The 14,657-nt window shown below is 39.4% G+C and overlaps 2 protein-coding genes across 3 annotated transcripts in view; one reads left to right on the plus strand and one right to left on the minus strand.

Moving 5' to 3' along the window:
• Positions 1–9,843, minus strand: part of LOC124125902 (DNA polymerase theta-like) — a 42,742-nt gene extending 32,899 nt beyond the window's left edge. The window contains exons 1-8 of the mRNA XM_048384097.1: positions 9,423–9,843; positions 8,748–9,013; positions 6,905–8,145; positions 5,776–5,910; positions 4,425–4,579; positions 3,507–3,663; positions 2,211–2,325; positions 838–1,223 (exon numbers count right to left, since the gene is read on the minus strand). Coding sequence (XP_048240054.1) covers positions 838–1,223; positions 2,211–2,325; positions 3,507–3,663; positions 4,425–4,579; positions 5,776–5,910; positions 6,905–8,145; positions 8,748–8,911 — 2,353 coding nt within the window. The 5' untranslated portion in view covers positions 8,912–9,013; positions 9,423–9,843. The remainder of the gene's footprint in view (positions 1–837; positions 1,224–2,210; positions 2,326–3,506; positions 3,664–4,424; positions 4,580–5,775; positions 5,911–6,904; positions 8,146–8,747; positions 9,014–9,422) is intronic.
• Positions 9,844–10,081: 238 nt separating this feature from the next.
• Positions 10,082–14,657, plus strand: part of LOC124125901 (chromatin assembly factor 1 subunit B-like) — a 28,348-nt gene continuing 23,772 nt past the window's right edge. The window contains exons 1-5 of one of the 2 annotated variants that reach the window (XM_048384411.1): positions 10,082–10,169; positions 11,914–12,036; positions 12,490–12,595; positions 13,722–13,748; positions 14,052–14,163. In XM_048384411.1, the coding sequence (XP_048240368.1) occupies positions 11,914–12,036; positions 12,490–12,595; positions 13,722–13,748; positions 14,052–14,163 (368 nt within the window). In that variant the 5' untranslated portion in view covers positions 10,082–10,169. Of the gene's footprint in view, positions 10,170–10,389; positions 10,410–11,913; positions 12,037–12,489; positions 12,596–13,721; positions 13,749–14,051; positions 14,164–14,657 lie in introns of those variants that run through there. The other variant, XM_048384410.1, reaches the window with a different exon arrangement.

A 14,657-nucleotide genomic window follows, 5' to 3' on the forward strand; every position in this document is an offset into this window, starting at 1 on the left:
GTTTCTGGCGTGCCCAAGGGAAGCAACTCTGCACAGTGAATTTCAGGGCCTCAGACGACTGGGCCACCTGTTCCCCCTATTATGTCAAAGAGTGATATATAACAGTTCATTACAAAACAGTTCCACAAGTGTAGCGGGGGATGAATGAATAATGTTTTATGCCACAGTCAGCAATTTCAAGCAACATCAAAACAACCTGTAAATAAGGGCCAGACAAACTAGGAGTGAAACTCCCCGGCGGAGCATGACACACAATAAGCCAGCTGCAACCACCCCATCTTCATTGTCCGAAACCCCTGGGTTCATGCCTCGCAAACAAACACGAGGAGGTTTCACTGACCTATAACAAGACTTTACTGGGCTTTGTCTTGACTTGAGTGAAGCATCCTTGTACATGTGTATTCCGTGCAAGCAATGTGTTCTCGTCACACCAGACTAGTTATATTTCTTCGTGTGACAAGTCCTGGTGGGTAGATTTAGAAATAATGTCTTTTATGTTCTTTTCCAATGTTCAAGAAGTTACAATCAAACTAGTCACTGTGTCGGACAAGTGAGGACCTGGGGAAAAGTTCCAGTTATCCAGATTTTGAGACAACCAACAAAGTGAATTTCCAGGGGCTACAATGTAAGTCCGAGACAACCAGGAAATTCGACACATCCAAGTTTGACACGTAAATACTGTCTTTATAAAGCAGTCTTCACAAATGAATGTTTTCTAATGAAATTTGTTTGCAGTTTGCTGTGTATACAAAGTGTGCTTTTTAGATATTTCATTTTAATTTTCAACTTGGGGGGGGGGATCCACTGGGTATTTTTTAAAACATTGCCTCACTTTACCTTTATCTGAGTCTCCTGCTGCAGGCTTGGCTGCCTTCCTGAGATTATAGAACTCCCTGGCTATGGTCTCCGACAGCTTCTCACACCAGTTCTTAGTGGGGCAGAAGATGAGGACGGAGTGGCCGGCCAGGATGGTCTCCAGACACAGTGGGAGGATGTGGTCGCTGTCGCCGGGGAAGGTGTGATTAGGGTCGAGGTCCCTCAGCTTCCTCATCTGGGAGTCAAACACTGAGGTCCCTAGCTTGACACTCTCAGTGAGGGGCACTGGTCTGTAGTCGGTCTTGTACAGGTCGGCCTTCAGCCAGCGGGCCAGGAGGTCAAGGTTAGGCAACGTGGCACTCATCCCAACAATCTGCACGTGGTCCTCGGTCACAGTAGACTCGGTGCTGCAAATTGAAGTAAAAGACTCGTATTCTTCTAAAAGACATAATCATACCTGTCTGTTTTGCTAAAAAAAAATAATAGTTTTGGTTCTCAGGCACCGCCCGCATCATTATAGTCCACCGCACCTTTCGTTTCTATTTCCATTTCCCAACAAAATCCTAATACTTAAAAACAATGCAATCCATTATACCACGCAGTTACTTCCCTTTGAATAAGCAAAATGAAAAAGAAAAAAAAAATGCACACACTATATTTTCAAAAGTAATTGCCTGAGAACCAGATCTTTTCTTTTATTAAGACTTATTTGCAATTCCTTTATAGTTACTCAGGACTAATTATTAATAATTAGATAAGAAGTACACATTTCTTCATAGTGTGTGTTGAGGGAAAGCCCAAAGAGATGCAGTTCTCAGGCATTCAATGACAAGATCCTTGTCTATGGAAAACCCTAATGATTTGAAAAAACCCGGGTGTATTGCCAGAGACTCCTAACAGCATGTCATATGAATCCTACAGGTGGTGCAGCAGAGCTTAGAGTATGTCAAGTCTTCGGTTTTCATACCACTGATGGAGAACCAGTAATTTCCTGAGTGAAAGTATGACAATTAAATCTGAATCCATTGAAAAATATTGAACTGCTCCCTTATTGTTATTTACTTAACAGATGGTTACTATCCTGACAAAGAAGTCATTGTTCAGGATAAGCAGCTGCCTCAGATGGCCCCATGCACCACATCGTCTGGGACGTCAGACGGCGGCACCACATGTGCCTGTAGCATGGACGTATCATCACCGGCAAGAGTAGGTGAACACTTCATATGTGACCTCATCATACACTGGTAGAGTCTAATTTGCATGATATTTTGATGTACCACCCTTTGAGTCTTTTGGTATGACGCGTATGGGAATGGAACCCTGGACCTTTCCGCTCTCCAGGTGAACGCTCTACCCCTAGGCCACAGAGGCGGTCTCATGGACAATAGCCCTACCTTGGGTCGGTGTTAACTCTGTTAGCCACGTAGCAGATCTTGGTGAGCAGCAGTTCCAGCAGGTAGCCGCGGTGAGAGTCGCCCACCATGTGCAGCTCGTCCACCACGATGATACCTACAACACAGTACCAGAGATACAGTTCCCAATCTCTGCTTCCAGAATCCTTTCCCCTGTACAATCAGGAGGAGTCTACAACATGGGATTTCACTAACACTAGATCGTGCTGGCTTGACTACTTTGGAAACCTTGATCAGCATGGTGTGAGTGTCTGGACAGTATTTCACTTATAACAAAGTGTGTCAGAATGATTTGGGAGGACAGCCCGAAGTGATGCAGGTCTTAAACGTTTACAACTTTGGTGAACCTACAAGCACATATATTGTGTTAACGAACCTAAAAACACAACGAGGGTGAACCTGCAACTCTGCACAGTGAATTGTGGCACCTTTCACGACGAGTCAATCCTTGCACCCTGACCTGAAGTCATTGCAAACCAAACCTCTACAGCGTTGCAATAGCACCCCATTGGAATCTAACCTATTTAAATTCCCATGGTGCTGATTATGTCTGTAACAATACAGAATTTGTCGTATCAGGAATCCTGTTCAACATTTGTTTTACAATTTAAGCCTAAAATAAGACCAACAGGTATCCATCCCCTCTGTATTTCTTCTACATCATGATGAGCTAATTACAATCAGTATTGGGAGAAAAGGTGCAGAGAATTGTGAGAATACCAAAGTTAACCCCCCTATACATAAAATGGAGTTGTCCGACATTGCCTAGGTCGGATTCTATTCAGGGAGACATCATTATTTAAAAGCGGGTACATGTTTTTAAAGCTTATACAATTTACTGACATCCTTAAAAAGGCTGTACAAAATGTTGATATCTCATATAAGAAATAAACGACTTGTGGTCGTTGTTTATCGTACAATAAAACACTGCAAGGAGAAAAAAACATGAGGGGCACAGCAGTGTTCAATTGTACAATAAAAAAAGACCACGAGTCGTTTATTTCTCAAGTAGGTGAGTGAGTATGGTTTTACGCCGCTTTTAGCAATATTCCAGCAATATCATGGCGTGGGACACCAGAAATGGGCTTCACACTTTGGACCCACGTCAGGAATCGAACCCAGGTCTTCGGCATGCCGAGCGAACGCTTTAACCACTAGGCCACCCGACTGCCCCTCTCAAGTATAGCTAAGTTAAACATGTAGACTATGTAGACACTATTTAGTGGGTCCTGTGGCTGCATACAATTAGTATGTAGTCAGTTTTATGTCATCGCTCACCAAGCTTGTGTAGCTTGTTATCTTCCAGGAGTCTGTTGATGAGGCTGTTGCCCTTCTCAATGGTGCACACAGCCACGTCGACGCTGCTGAACCCCCCAGGGGGAGAGTAGCTGCCCATGAACCCACTCACTCTCACCCCTGCATCCTGGTACAGCTGCTGCAATCAGGATACCACCATATGTTTGTTTGTTTGTTTGTTGTTTAACGACGCACTCAGCAATATTCCACCAAACAATCCAGAGATTGACATAATAAGCATTGATCCACGCAAATGTTTGTTTGTTGTTTAACGCTGCACTCAGCAATATTCCAGCTATATGCGGCAGTCTGTAAATAATCGAGTCTGGATCTGACAATCCAGTGATTGATGTCATGAGCATCGATCCACGCAATTGGGATACGATGACATACATCAACCAAGTCAGCGAGCCTGAGCACCCAATCCCTTTTGTTGCCTCCAATTTTAACCCAGATCTTCACTGGGTTACCAGGATATGTGCATCAGTGGTGAGATGGACAGCCTGCATTCTTTAACCTGTAAGCTACTTCATCACTCTCTCTTACTTAAAAAGGCTTTGATCATATTCATGTGTGCTCAGTGATGTTGCAACAGTGCCTGGGGATCAAGAAGATCTATTTTGAGCCTTGTTCTTAATGTCATTTGAGTTTTAATAAATACACTCGATTGTTAAATATCCTTAAAGTTTCAGCTAAAAATATTTAATTTGACTGCACAACAATACACCTAAAGAAACCTTACATTGTTTTTTAATTGAGATTCAACTGCTTATTTTATTGCATTAATACCAAATAATGTTTATTTGGATGAATGGTTTCAACTTGGACACACTAAAAGCACAAATACCATTTCTGTATGAAACCAGGGAAAACAACATGCCTCACTACAGTGAGCCGTACCTGCAGTGAGAACATCTTCTCCCTGGTGACAGACACGAAGGGCAGGATGAAGAGAGCCTTCCTCTTGGTCTCCAGCACTCGCTTCAGTATCAGCAGCTCTGCCACCAACGTCTTCCCCGCGCTGGTTGGGGCTGAGTACACCAAGTTACCTCCATCTGCAGATACATGTAGATACCTGATATTCTACCATGAATTTGGAAAATCCCCGATTCTGATTGATTAATCAGGTGTTCCAGCACTCGCTTCAGTATCAGCAGCTCTGCCACCAACGTCTTCCCCGCGCTGGTTGGGGCTGAGTACACCAATTTACCTCCGTCTGCAGATACATGTAGATACCTGATATTCTACCATGAATTTGAAAAAAAAACCGATTCTGATTGTTTAATCAGATGTTTCAAATCACTAAAACCACGTCTGATTCAAACAGCTGATGTTACTTTCGCATCTTCATGGAAGCAAAAATTTAGTTACAAACTCTGTTTAGCATGGTTAAATCTACAGGTAATCCCGTTCTACATTGAAAACAAAGTGTATTTATCACCTAATTAATCAATTCATGGCAGTTAAAGACTCATGGCAACATCTGTTTCTTCACATTACATAACCAGGGAAAGGGAAATAAAATCAATGTTCTCTGGCAAGAAAACAGTCAAATTTACTTGTTTGAAATGTAGAAGTCTATAGTAATGAATCAAAAAGACAATATTTTTGGCCTGTGTTTTACAATTTGGGTCCATTTGTGTTGTTTATCTGGATTTAGGTTTGCGTTTATTATCACCTATCTGTTCACAAATAGCTACATTTGGGCCAGATTTGTGACCCTGACTATCACTGACAAGATATGTTTTCAACATATACTGGCTTATTGCCCAGTCATCACTGACAATAATTTTCATGAATAATTTGTGATTTTCTGGGTCATACCATACCAGGGATAATCATGTCATAGTTTCTTAGGCTTTGCTGAAACTTAAGAGCATGAATATGGGTCTGACAAATCTTATAAAATCAGATTAAATACACTGATACAACATCCTCTCTACATGAACATCTAGGAAACTCTCCATAGGAGGTTAAGTCAGGGCGACTTTCTCATGAGTGTTAAGGCTTTTAAATTCTCAGCATGGGCATGCAAGGCATTCAGAGCAGCTTATCTGATTTCTGCATATGGAAAATGAACATAAATGAGCAGTTCCAAATGGAAAACAATACTAAGGGATACAACTCTGCAAAGTGAACAACAACAAAGCCAACTGTGCCACCTATGCCCGCAATTTCATCATTAACATAAATTCTGTATCACAGACACTGATATGACATGGTCCGGGCCAAATGGTACACTATTACTTACTGAGAACGTGTCCAGTACAGAGACACTGAGCCTGCCACTCAAACATCTGCCTGACCCCCACACGGTGATACTGTCTCAGCACGGCGTCCGGTAGCCCCCACGCGGACAGCAGCAGCTGGTTGGGGTCCACACCTCCTGGTTCAGGAATACAGGATCTTATAAACAATACTATTTTCTAAACCACTGATACAGGATCTTATAAACAATACTACTTTCTACACAACTGATGCAGGATCTTATAAACAATACTACTTTCTGAACAGCTGATACAGGAGCTTATAAACAATACTACTTTCTACACTACTGATGCAGGATCTTATAAACAATAGTACTTTCTACAAAACTGATACAGGAACTTATAAACATTACTACTTTCTACACTACTGATACAGGATCTTATAAACAATACTACTTTCTACACAACAGATACAGGGTCTTACAAACAATACTACTTTCTACACAACTGATACAGGGTCTTATAAACAACACTACTTTCTACACAACTGATACAGGATCTTTACCGGGCACAAAATATTGCATCCTATAAACATACAACATGAGAAAGGACGCAAATAATTACATAGCGTACTGTGGGATCTAAAACTAGTATGGCTTTTTGAGTCAGTAAATTTATCAAAGCTTTAGAGACCACCATGTTCATGCCATGGACCCTCAAAATTTATGATTGAGAATCTGCAAGCCTCAAAAATAGATTGCTCCAGTTAAATTAAATTCCTGTTACCATACTCTGATCTTTCAGAAGCAATTTGCTCAAACTCATCTCTGCGAAGATATAATGTGTACTGTTGTACAATGACTTAGGCAGTACTTGTAATAGTTGCAAAAACTTTGAATTGTCTAAAATACATCATCATCATCATCATCATCATCATCATTAATTTTCAATCAATAATACATCTCTTATATATCATACCAGAAGTAATTATAAAATTCAGACTATCATGATACTTAACTTGATTCAACATCATCACAACTGCTGGGTGAGTTTGTTTCAGAGAATTAATTTGTACCTGTTTAATCAAATTCTGTTATAACGGGAAAACACCAGTTGACTGTACAAGTGTACGCAAGCCATAGTTAATAATACAAGTACAGAAAAAATATGTACCTTTGTCTGAACATGCTGCATCCGTTGAATTTGAGCACACATCCGTTTTTCCGCTTGTTTCTGTACTATCACTACCAGTTGGGGACATTACCTTATCCCTTCTAGAACAAGTCACTGTATTACCTTCCTGATGCTTGTCTATAGGTCCTGACTGTTTGGTAATTAAACTTTTGGTTGAAGACGGGTGTTTGTTCCTGACATTCTCCTTGCAGTTTCCACCACTGCTGCCACAAATGTCTGAGATTACAGACTTGGTCGGCTGAGATTGATTATCAAATTTTAACTTTTCTACATTCTGGATATCACGCAAACCTGATCCTACACTTGCTTTATTCCCAACTTCAGTCAGGGGGGCAGAAGTTTGAATGTTTAAGGACTTGTTTTTATTTCCGATGTCGACCTTTTCGCCCTTTTTAGCCCTCACCATTTCCCCAGCAATCTTGTCTATCTCTTCCTTTCCATGGTTGTCTCCCTTCCTCCTACCCTGCCTCTGTGAATCCTGGGGGGTGGGGCTGGAGGAGTCAGGGCACAGAGCTACTGTAGCCAGAGTTGTTGTGGGTGGTGTCTGATATGAGTTTATTGTTGCAAACAGTGCCTGAATGGGTTTTTCCTTTTTCATCGTAGTTTTTCCTTTTTCCAACCCACTACAGTGTTTCTTGTCTGCTGGACTTTGTGTCGGGGTCTGGATGTGGACTGAATCTTGACTTCGCTGAGAGAGTTTAGCTTTTGCGGTTTGTAATTTTGAAGAAGTCTTTGTAGCCCTGGTTCTTTTCCCTGTCATTATTTTAGTAGGTGTGTGAGACTCGTTGGAACGTGCATGACCTGACCCACAATTATGATGATAGCGCGAAGATGTATATTTTGAATTACTTTCATTTCCAGCTGGTTTAATTAAGCCATCACCATCCATCTTTTTATCACAATCACTGACAGACACAGCTGCCTTTTTATGCTTCTGTGGGGTTACAGAGTTCAAAATGGCTACATTACAAACACCTTGCTTTTGTTGAACAGGTGTTCTTGTTTTCTCATCAGTCAACTTTGCCACTGGCGTACTGCAGATGGGGGCTCCTTTGCTTCCCAGTTGATAATCTGCTTCCATTTTGTCAACTGCGCACATGAAGTCAGAGTCAAGTTCAAGGCCAAATGAGGAGCTGAGAGATGAGCTGATGTCAACATCTTTGGCTCCACTAGCTCTAACAGTTTCAGTTCTGGTAGCTTTCTTGCTGTCATTTTCTGAGCTGAAACATTAACAGGGAGAGGAAGTTCATTATAATGAGCCTGGGGTAAGCCGGATTTTAAACTGAGAGCCCATGGCAAGCATATTGTGAAAAATCACAATTATTTTGTTTAGATGTTGGAATATTAGGAAAGCCTGTAGCTTCTTAAATTCAGAGGTCATTACAGTAAATGCAATGGTGTAAAAAAACAGTAACCAAATAACCAATTTCTTGTTTTTTCTTTATTCATTCTGTTGTTGGTGAATTTAAAGTTATCTTTGCAAAGCCAAGACAGCAAAACCCAACAAGTGGTAGTATCAATGAATTGGTTTAACACAGCTGCTTCACATAATCTTAAAAACTGCAAGAACTGATTGATTACTCCCAAAATGTAGTGATGTGATATAAGCCAAGGTTCATGATAGTATTGTTTGGAATTGTGGACTAGTTGGTTTTAACACATGTGGTTTACTGCTGTTAGATTCACTGTTTTAACCATGTTAACTGTTCAGCTGTTGCAAACTGACTTCTTGAAAAATACCAAGTTTTATTACACAAAATGTACTTCAATTTGCCAGGATGATACGTCCACATGGATTCTGCTTGGATAGCATGCTACATACCCCTTCCTTGTAGCAGTGGCTCCTGCAGATGGGTTTACTGGGATCCTCCCAAGTCTCTTCCTTCCAGAATAGGAGAGGACAGAGGAGTTGGCTGAAGCATCGGAGGCTTTGCGCACTCCTGTGAATTGTTTTTGTTGGCGCCATGACTCTGTTAATTTTTTCATTTTTATGTCAGAACATCTGGACCTGCAAAGTCATCTCCTTCCACATGTTCCATAGCAAGTATTTGCTGACAGGAAGATGTAAGTTGTTGAATGACCATTGATCTGAAATGATATCATAGCTATATTAGTAGTAGTTTGGACATATTATTGATGTATTGCTGAAGGAGATTTCAAATACAGAATTTTTTACACTCACATGTGTGTCATAGTGATTTTACTAAACATGTGTAAGAAGTCATGTATTACTCTTGTTCTCGCTTAGAAAATACAAGAATTCTAATACTCGTTTGGTAAAATCAGTATAACACACATATGCTTGTAAATTGTAAAAAACTGCAAGAACTAATTATTGAATTCTCCCCAAATGAGTAATGTGATATCAGCCAAGGGTCATGATAGTATTGTTTGGAATTGTGGACCCGAAACCCTGTTATTTTAGAGAGGCGACAAAAATGGTGACTGAAAAACTTAGAATCTGTTACAAAGGAATGAGCTCGTGCACATCTCTTACCAAAATGGCGGAAGGTGTCCGGTATACTGCATTCTTTCGATAATCGGTATCATGGTTTAGATATGAGGCATAACGATGTTTAAGTATTGACATGCCATAGCGTGTCATAGTATGGGTAACTGAACTGTTATAAGGTGGCCAGTGTGAGTGTATGTTATGTATATGTAGTCAACCGTCTTCAATCTTTCTTGGTTTCCACAAGACCGATGATCAATGATTCAATATTTGTTTCAGTATGCAAAAAAATTCAAGTTGTTCTCAACATTTAACAGTGCATGTCTGTGTTGCGTGACTTGACACTGACACGTATGTCTACACTATGTTTTAATTCATCATTACAATCCGAAACACAGTACAATATAGCTTGCTATTTGTATTAAATCAAATATTGCAGGAACTCATTTTTGAAATTTCCGCTCTTCAGACGCCATTTTGTGTAAAAAAGAACGAAGTAGATTTGGAACGAAATAACAACATCACGAAAACATACACGTTTCGCTAAATTTTACAAATCATATTCTTAGCTTCACAATTTATACTTATCGAGCTTTTAAAACCCTTTAACCACAATGTCTATCCTTATATAATGATTAACCAACAAAACTCGATCCTTATTTCGATACATTATCTCAGTGCGTACTTTTAGTAGCAACAAAGCATTATGGGAAATTATTGGCGCCAAATAAAAACAAAAACAAACTTTTCCGCAAGAAATCTATAAGGACACATTATTTTACCGTTTTAAAGGTACCAGTAATTCATAGAAGATTATTGTTGGTGGTTCATACTGATGTTCTACATATATGCGTATTTTTATGTTGTTAATTTGGAAACAAGCTCTAAGATTTCGTAATTTAATGTGCAGAACACCAAAATACTTATCTAGCCTATCTAACACAATAAGAAATTACACTTCTTCCAGATTCTCAAACAAACATCGATGTTCAGCACATGCATGCCTAACTATATGTTGACTGACAGACTAAAGTAAGTGTACATAATCAGCTGATGCCAATTATACACATGAACATATTGATCAACTATCACGTTTGTGGTGAATGTGTAAGAGTGAATATTATCCTACCCTATTTTTTTTCCCGAGGATGAAATTCTATAGTGTCAGGATGATTCTCCCTAGTGAATTTGAACCCATACCAGTTTGGAACTAAGGCAGGATAATATACTCTGCAGTAAAATGTCCCCTGGGATATATTTAGGTAGGATGTAACTTCCTTGCTTACCAAATTAATGCAAGAGACATTCAAACCAATTTACCTTGTCGCTTAGTAACACCCTGAATCTTTGTATGTCCTACTAGGATATTGATTGCTGTAAAAGTGATTTAATCTTCACACAATCAACACTGTCAGAAGTGATCACCAGCTACATTCCATGCCAAAATGGTGTCTTATATGTAGTTTCTTGTGCTTTCAGTCACTGGTTTGCCTGCTCAGTTATTTTCAGGCTGCTGTGACATTTTGCTGGAATAGCCTATTGCTGAGTGTGATGTGAAACTGCATTCTCTATCTTAAGCGCTTCAATCTTACACATGATGAAATGCAATGACACCTATTTGAACAAATCCATTTCAGTCAATCATGAATGTACATATATTTTTCATATATGCCCAATCCCTTTTGCTTAGTATGGTATAATCATGATGATAGATAACTTAAGACATGAGAACTGTTCACCTTTAGGTTTTTGAAAGGCATTTAGTAGTAATACACATAAGGAAGAGAATTTATGGATGTCAACTTCTTTATTATGAGGAACACAACGTTTCAGAGTATATGCTTACTCCTTCATCAGATGAATGAATGCCATGAGGCAGAGAGCATATATATGTTCACCTTTAATTTATAACATTAAAGATTATTATGCTAGAGTCCGCAAGCAGTCATGTTCACAAGAGAAGTTACATTTGGGATGGCCTATATGTGATGATGTAGACTATATTATTTGATCTTAGAGGACAAAATAATGAATTTCCTGTACTTCCATGGGTTTCCTCTCCTAAATCTGTTTGCTGTTGTCCAAGCCTTAGTATCGTTTCCGACCTGTGAAGATCCGGGGTAACATAGGTCTTCAGCAACCCATGCTTGTCTTATTAGGCGACTAACAGGATCGGGTGGTCAGGCTCGCTGACTTGGTTGATGCATGTCATCGTATCCCAATTGTGTGGATCGATGCTCATGATATCAATCACTGGATTGTCTGGTCCAGTCTTGATTATTTACAGACTGTCGTCATATAGCTGGAATATTGCTGAATGCAATGTTAAACAACAAAGTTTCATTTCCAATAAATATAATATTAGTCTAAACATATAGATTATAAACGTTTCATTCGACCAAGCTAAGAAGACTAAATGAAAGAAAAGTACCACGACCAGGTTTGGGAATCCGGATGCTGGTCCAAGTCGGACAGTGACCATGGTGACAAATATAGATTCTTACAGCTGTGCTTATTTCTGTTTCCGTGGTTATAGATGAAAGTCGTAACACCCGAGATATCATGGCATGGAAAGGAGCCCATCTATAGCATCGACTTCCAGCCAGGGGACAGAACCATCAAACGTCTTGCCAGCGCCTCTGTCGACAAGCTCATCAGGGTAAGATGCTCATCTAGTGACCCTGAACACACTCATCTGGTGACACAAGACATGCTCAGCAGTTGCGGTGTTCATCCAAGTTGTCAAAAATGTAGATTGTCATTATAACAGAGATATGCCATCATTCCTGATACGTTATGTTTAGGTGTTTTCATCAAGTAACACCAGCTTTTTTTTCTTATATTGTTTCCTTCTGATTCTTGAATTTGCTGCAGTAGTGTCACTATATTTGCAAAGAGCTGTAAATACATCATTAGATCAGACTCTTGGAATTTTCTGACATGGGCCCTTGTTAAATATTCCAGAGGTACGCCCATACAGCACAATGTTAAAATGTATTGTATTTGGAAATGTGGGCCTTTTTCCAAATTTAGGGGCTATAAGCACAAGGCTCCACCCTAGAATTATCCTTGGCAGATGCACTTAAAAAACTTGTATTTTTGACAATTTCAGATGTGGCAAGTGAAGGTGGACAAGGAAGGCAAAGTAGAAACCGAGTTTCTCTCCAACCTCCGACGACACACACGCTCAGTCAATGTCTGCAGATTTTCTCCTGATGGTAAGTTTTAGTTTTCAGGGTTGCAATTATTTGAGGAATTAGTCCTAGTTTGAAGTCATCAAGTCACTCAGTTGAGATGACTGTATGCTGCATTGAGTGCTGCATGTTTGACAGTGGATTCTGGGCCTGTATACCATGTGGATTCAGATGTAGGCCCAGCATCCATATGTTGTGGTAAGACTATGAGCAACAAATCTGAAGATTGAGAGGTTACAAAGTGCAACTTGGCTCATAATGAGATATCATACTCCATTGATATATCGATGTTCATGCTGTCAACCACTGATATGTGTTGCCCAAACTCATTATTATTTATTATTGTATGCCTGGAATGTTGCTGACAGTGGCATAAAATAACATTTACACACTGAGATGGAACTATGAGACTCATCACGGAGAACCAGTTGAGCACATCTCCTAAAAGACTTCTGATTACTGAAGGCCACAAGCCAGGTACAGAGGTTTTATGAATGAAATCATTTTCATCACCTTTGGACACAATAAGCAGTGATATTCAAAATATGGTGATAGTATTCTGATAGTTTGTGAAAGTATACCAATTGTATTGGGATAGTATACCAATTGTATTGTGATGGCATTGTAATAGTATTCAGATAGTATTGTGATAGTATACCGATAGTTATTGTGATAGTATACAGAATATGAGATTGTATGTGATAGCATTGTAATAGTATTCAGATAGTATTGGGATGGTATACCGATGGTATGGGGATAGTATACCGATAATATTCTGATAGTATTGTGACAGTATACAGATTGTATTGTGATAGTATACCAATTGTATACTGATAGTATTGTGACAGTATTGTGAGAATATTCCGATTGTATTGTTATAGTATTCCAATTGTTCTGTGATGGTATTGTGACAGTAATGTGTTTGTATTCCAATAGTATTGTGGAAGTATACCGATTGTATCTAGCATTGTGGTAGTATTGTGATAGTATTCTAATAGTTCTTTGATGGTATTCTGATTGTATTTTCCAATAGAACTGTGATAGTGTTCCGATAGTAGTGATAGATTTATGATGAAACTACCTCCATGACCAGTGATCTTCTCACACTGCTATTTCCATTTGTCCTGAGTTCGTATTCTTTAACTTTCAGGGGACACACTGGCCTCGGCTGGAGATGGTATGTTTATTCTTTAATTTTTAAGTAGGAAATATTTTACTGTAATTTGATCATATATCATGATTATATTATGATTTGCTTTTTTATTAATTTTATTGGGGTGTAACTGTTCAATGCTTGAAATTAAGGGGGTCGTAGGGTGCTTGACGTCTGCATTTGAATCTAGGGACCCCTTAAATCTATCTGTTTAACAACAGGGCTATGACAAGGAGCCCTTGACTTTCATGCTTACTTTCGGAGACTGCTGTTAATATCAGTTTGACGATTTACATTCTCTAATTTCATGTTGAAATATACTTGCAGACAATGTGATATTGTTCTGGCGACTCAGTGATACGCCCACCCCTGCAAACAACATCTTCCAGGAAGAGGATGAAGATAATAAAGAGACGTGGGTTGCCACGACAACACTTAGGTAAGAAAGGATGACCAGCATACAAAGACTGTCAAAACCAAATTATTGGAATGGATTGTTGTATTTGTGTTTAAAAGAGTCTAATTATTAGGAAATTAATGACACATTAAGCCTCAAAGCCTCAGAAACTCTTTTATCCTCCATCTTTGTGGATTGACCAAAATATGTATATAACATGGTAAATAACAAGAAATAGTAACAAAGGAAGGGTTTGTTGCTGTTTTTTGTAAATATTCACACGTGTATATTCATTATCATAGAATCATTTCAGCAATATTACCTTGCGGAGTTATCCCCCTTTGACTGTTGAAAGCACTTGCATGGGTGACAGTTTATCCTTCTTTCAAACTGTTTCTAAAAGTAGAGGTGAATTAATGCAAATATGTGAAGCTCTTCATTGAAGCTCATGCCACACTTGGTGTGCTCTTGGTAGAGAACAAGATGTTGTTCTGCAGAGCTTTGGGTAATCTGTATACAACTGACGTCTGGATTTG

Source organism: Haliotis rufescens, unplaced genomic scaffold (genome assembly GCF_023055435.1).
Source record: "Haliotis rufescens isolate VD_foot unplaced genomic scaffold, xgHalRufe1.0.p SCAF_5, whole genome shotgun sequence".
NCBI classification, from domain to species: domain Eukaryota; kingdom Metazoa; phylum Mollusca; class Gastropoda; order Lepetellida; family Haliotidae; genus Haliotis; species Haliotis rufescens.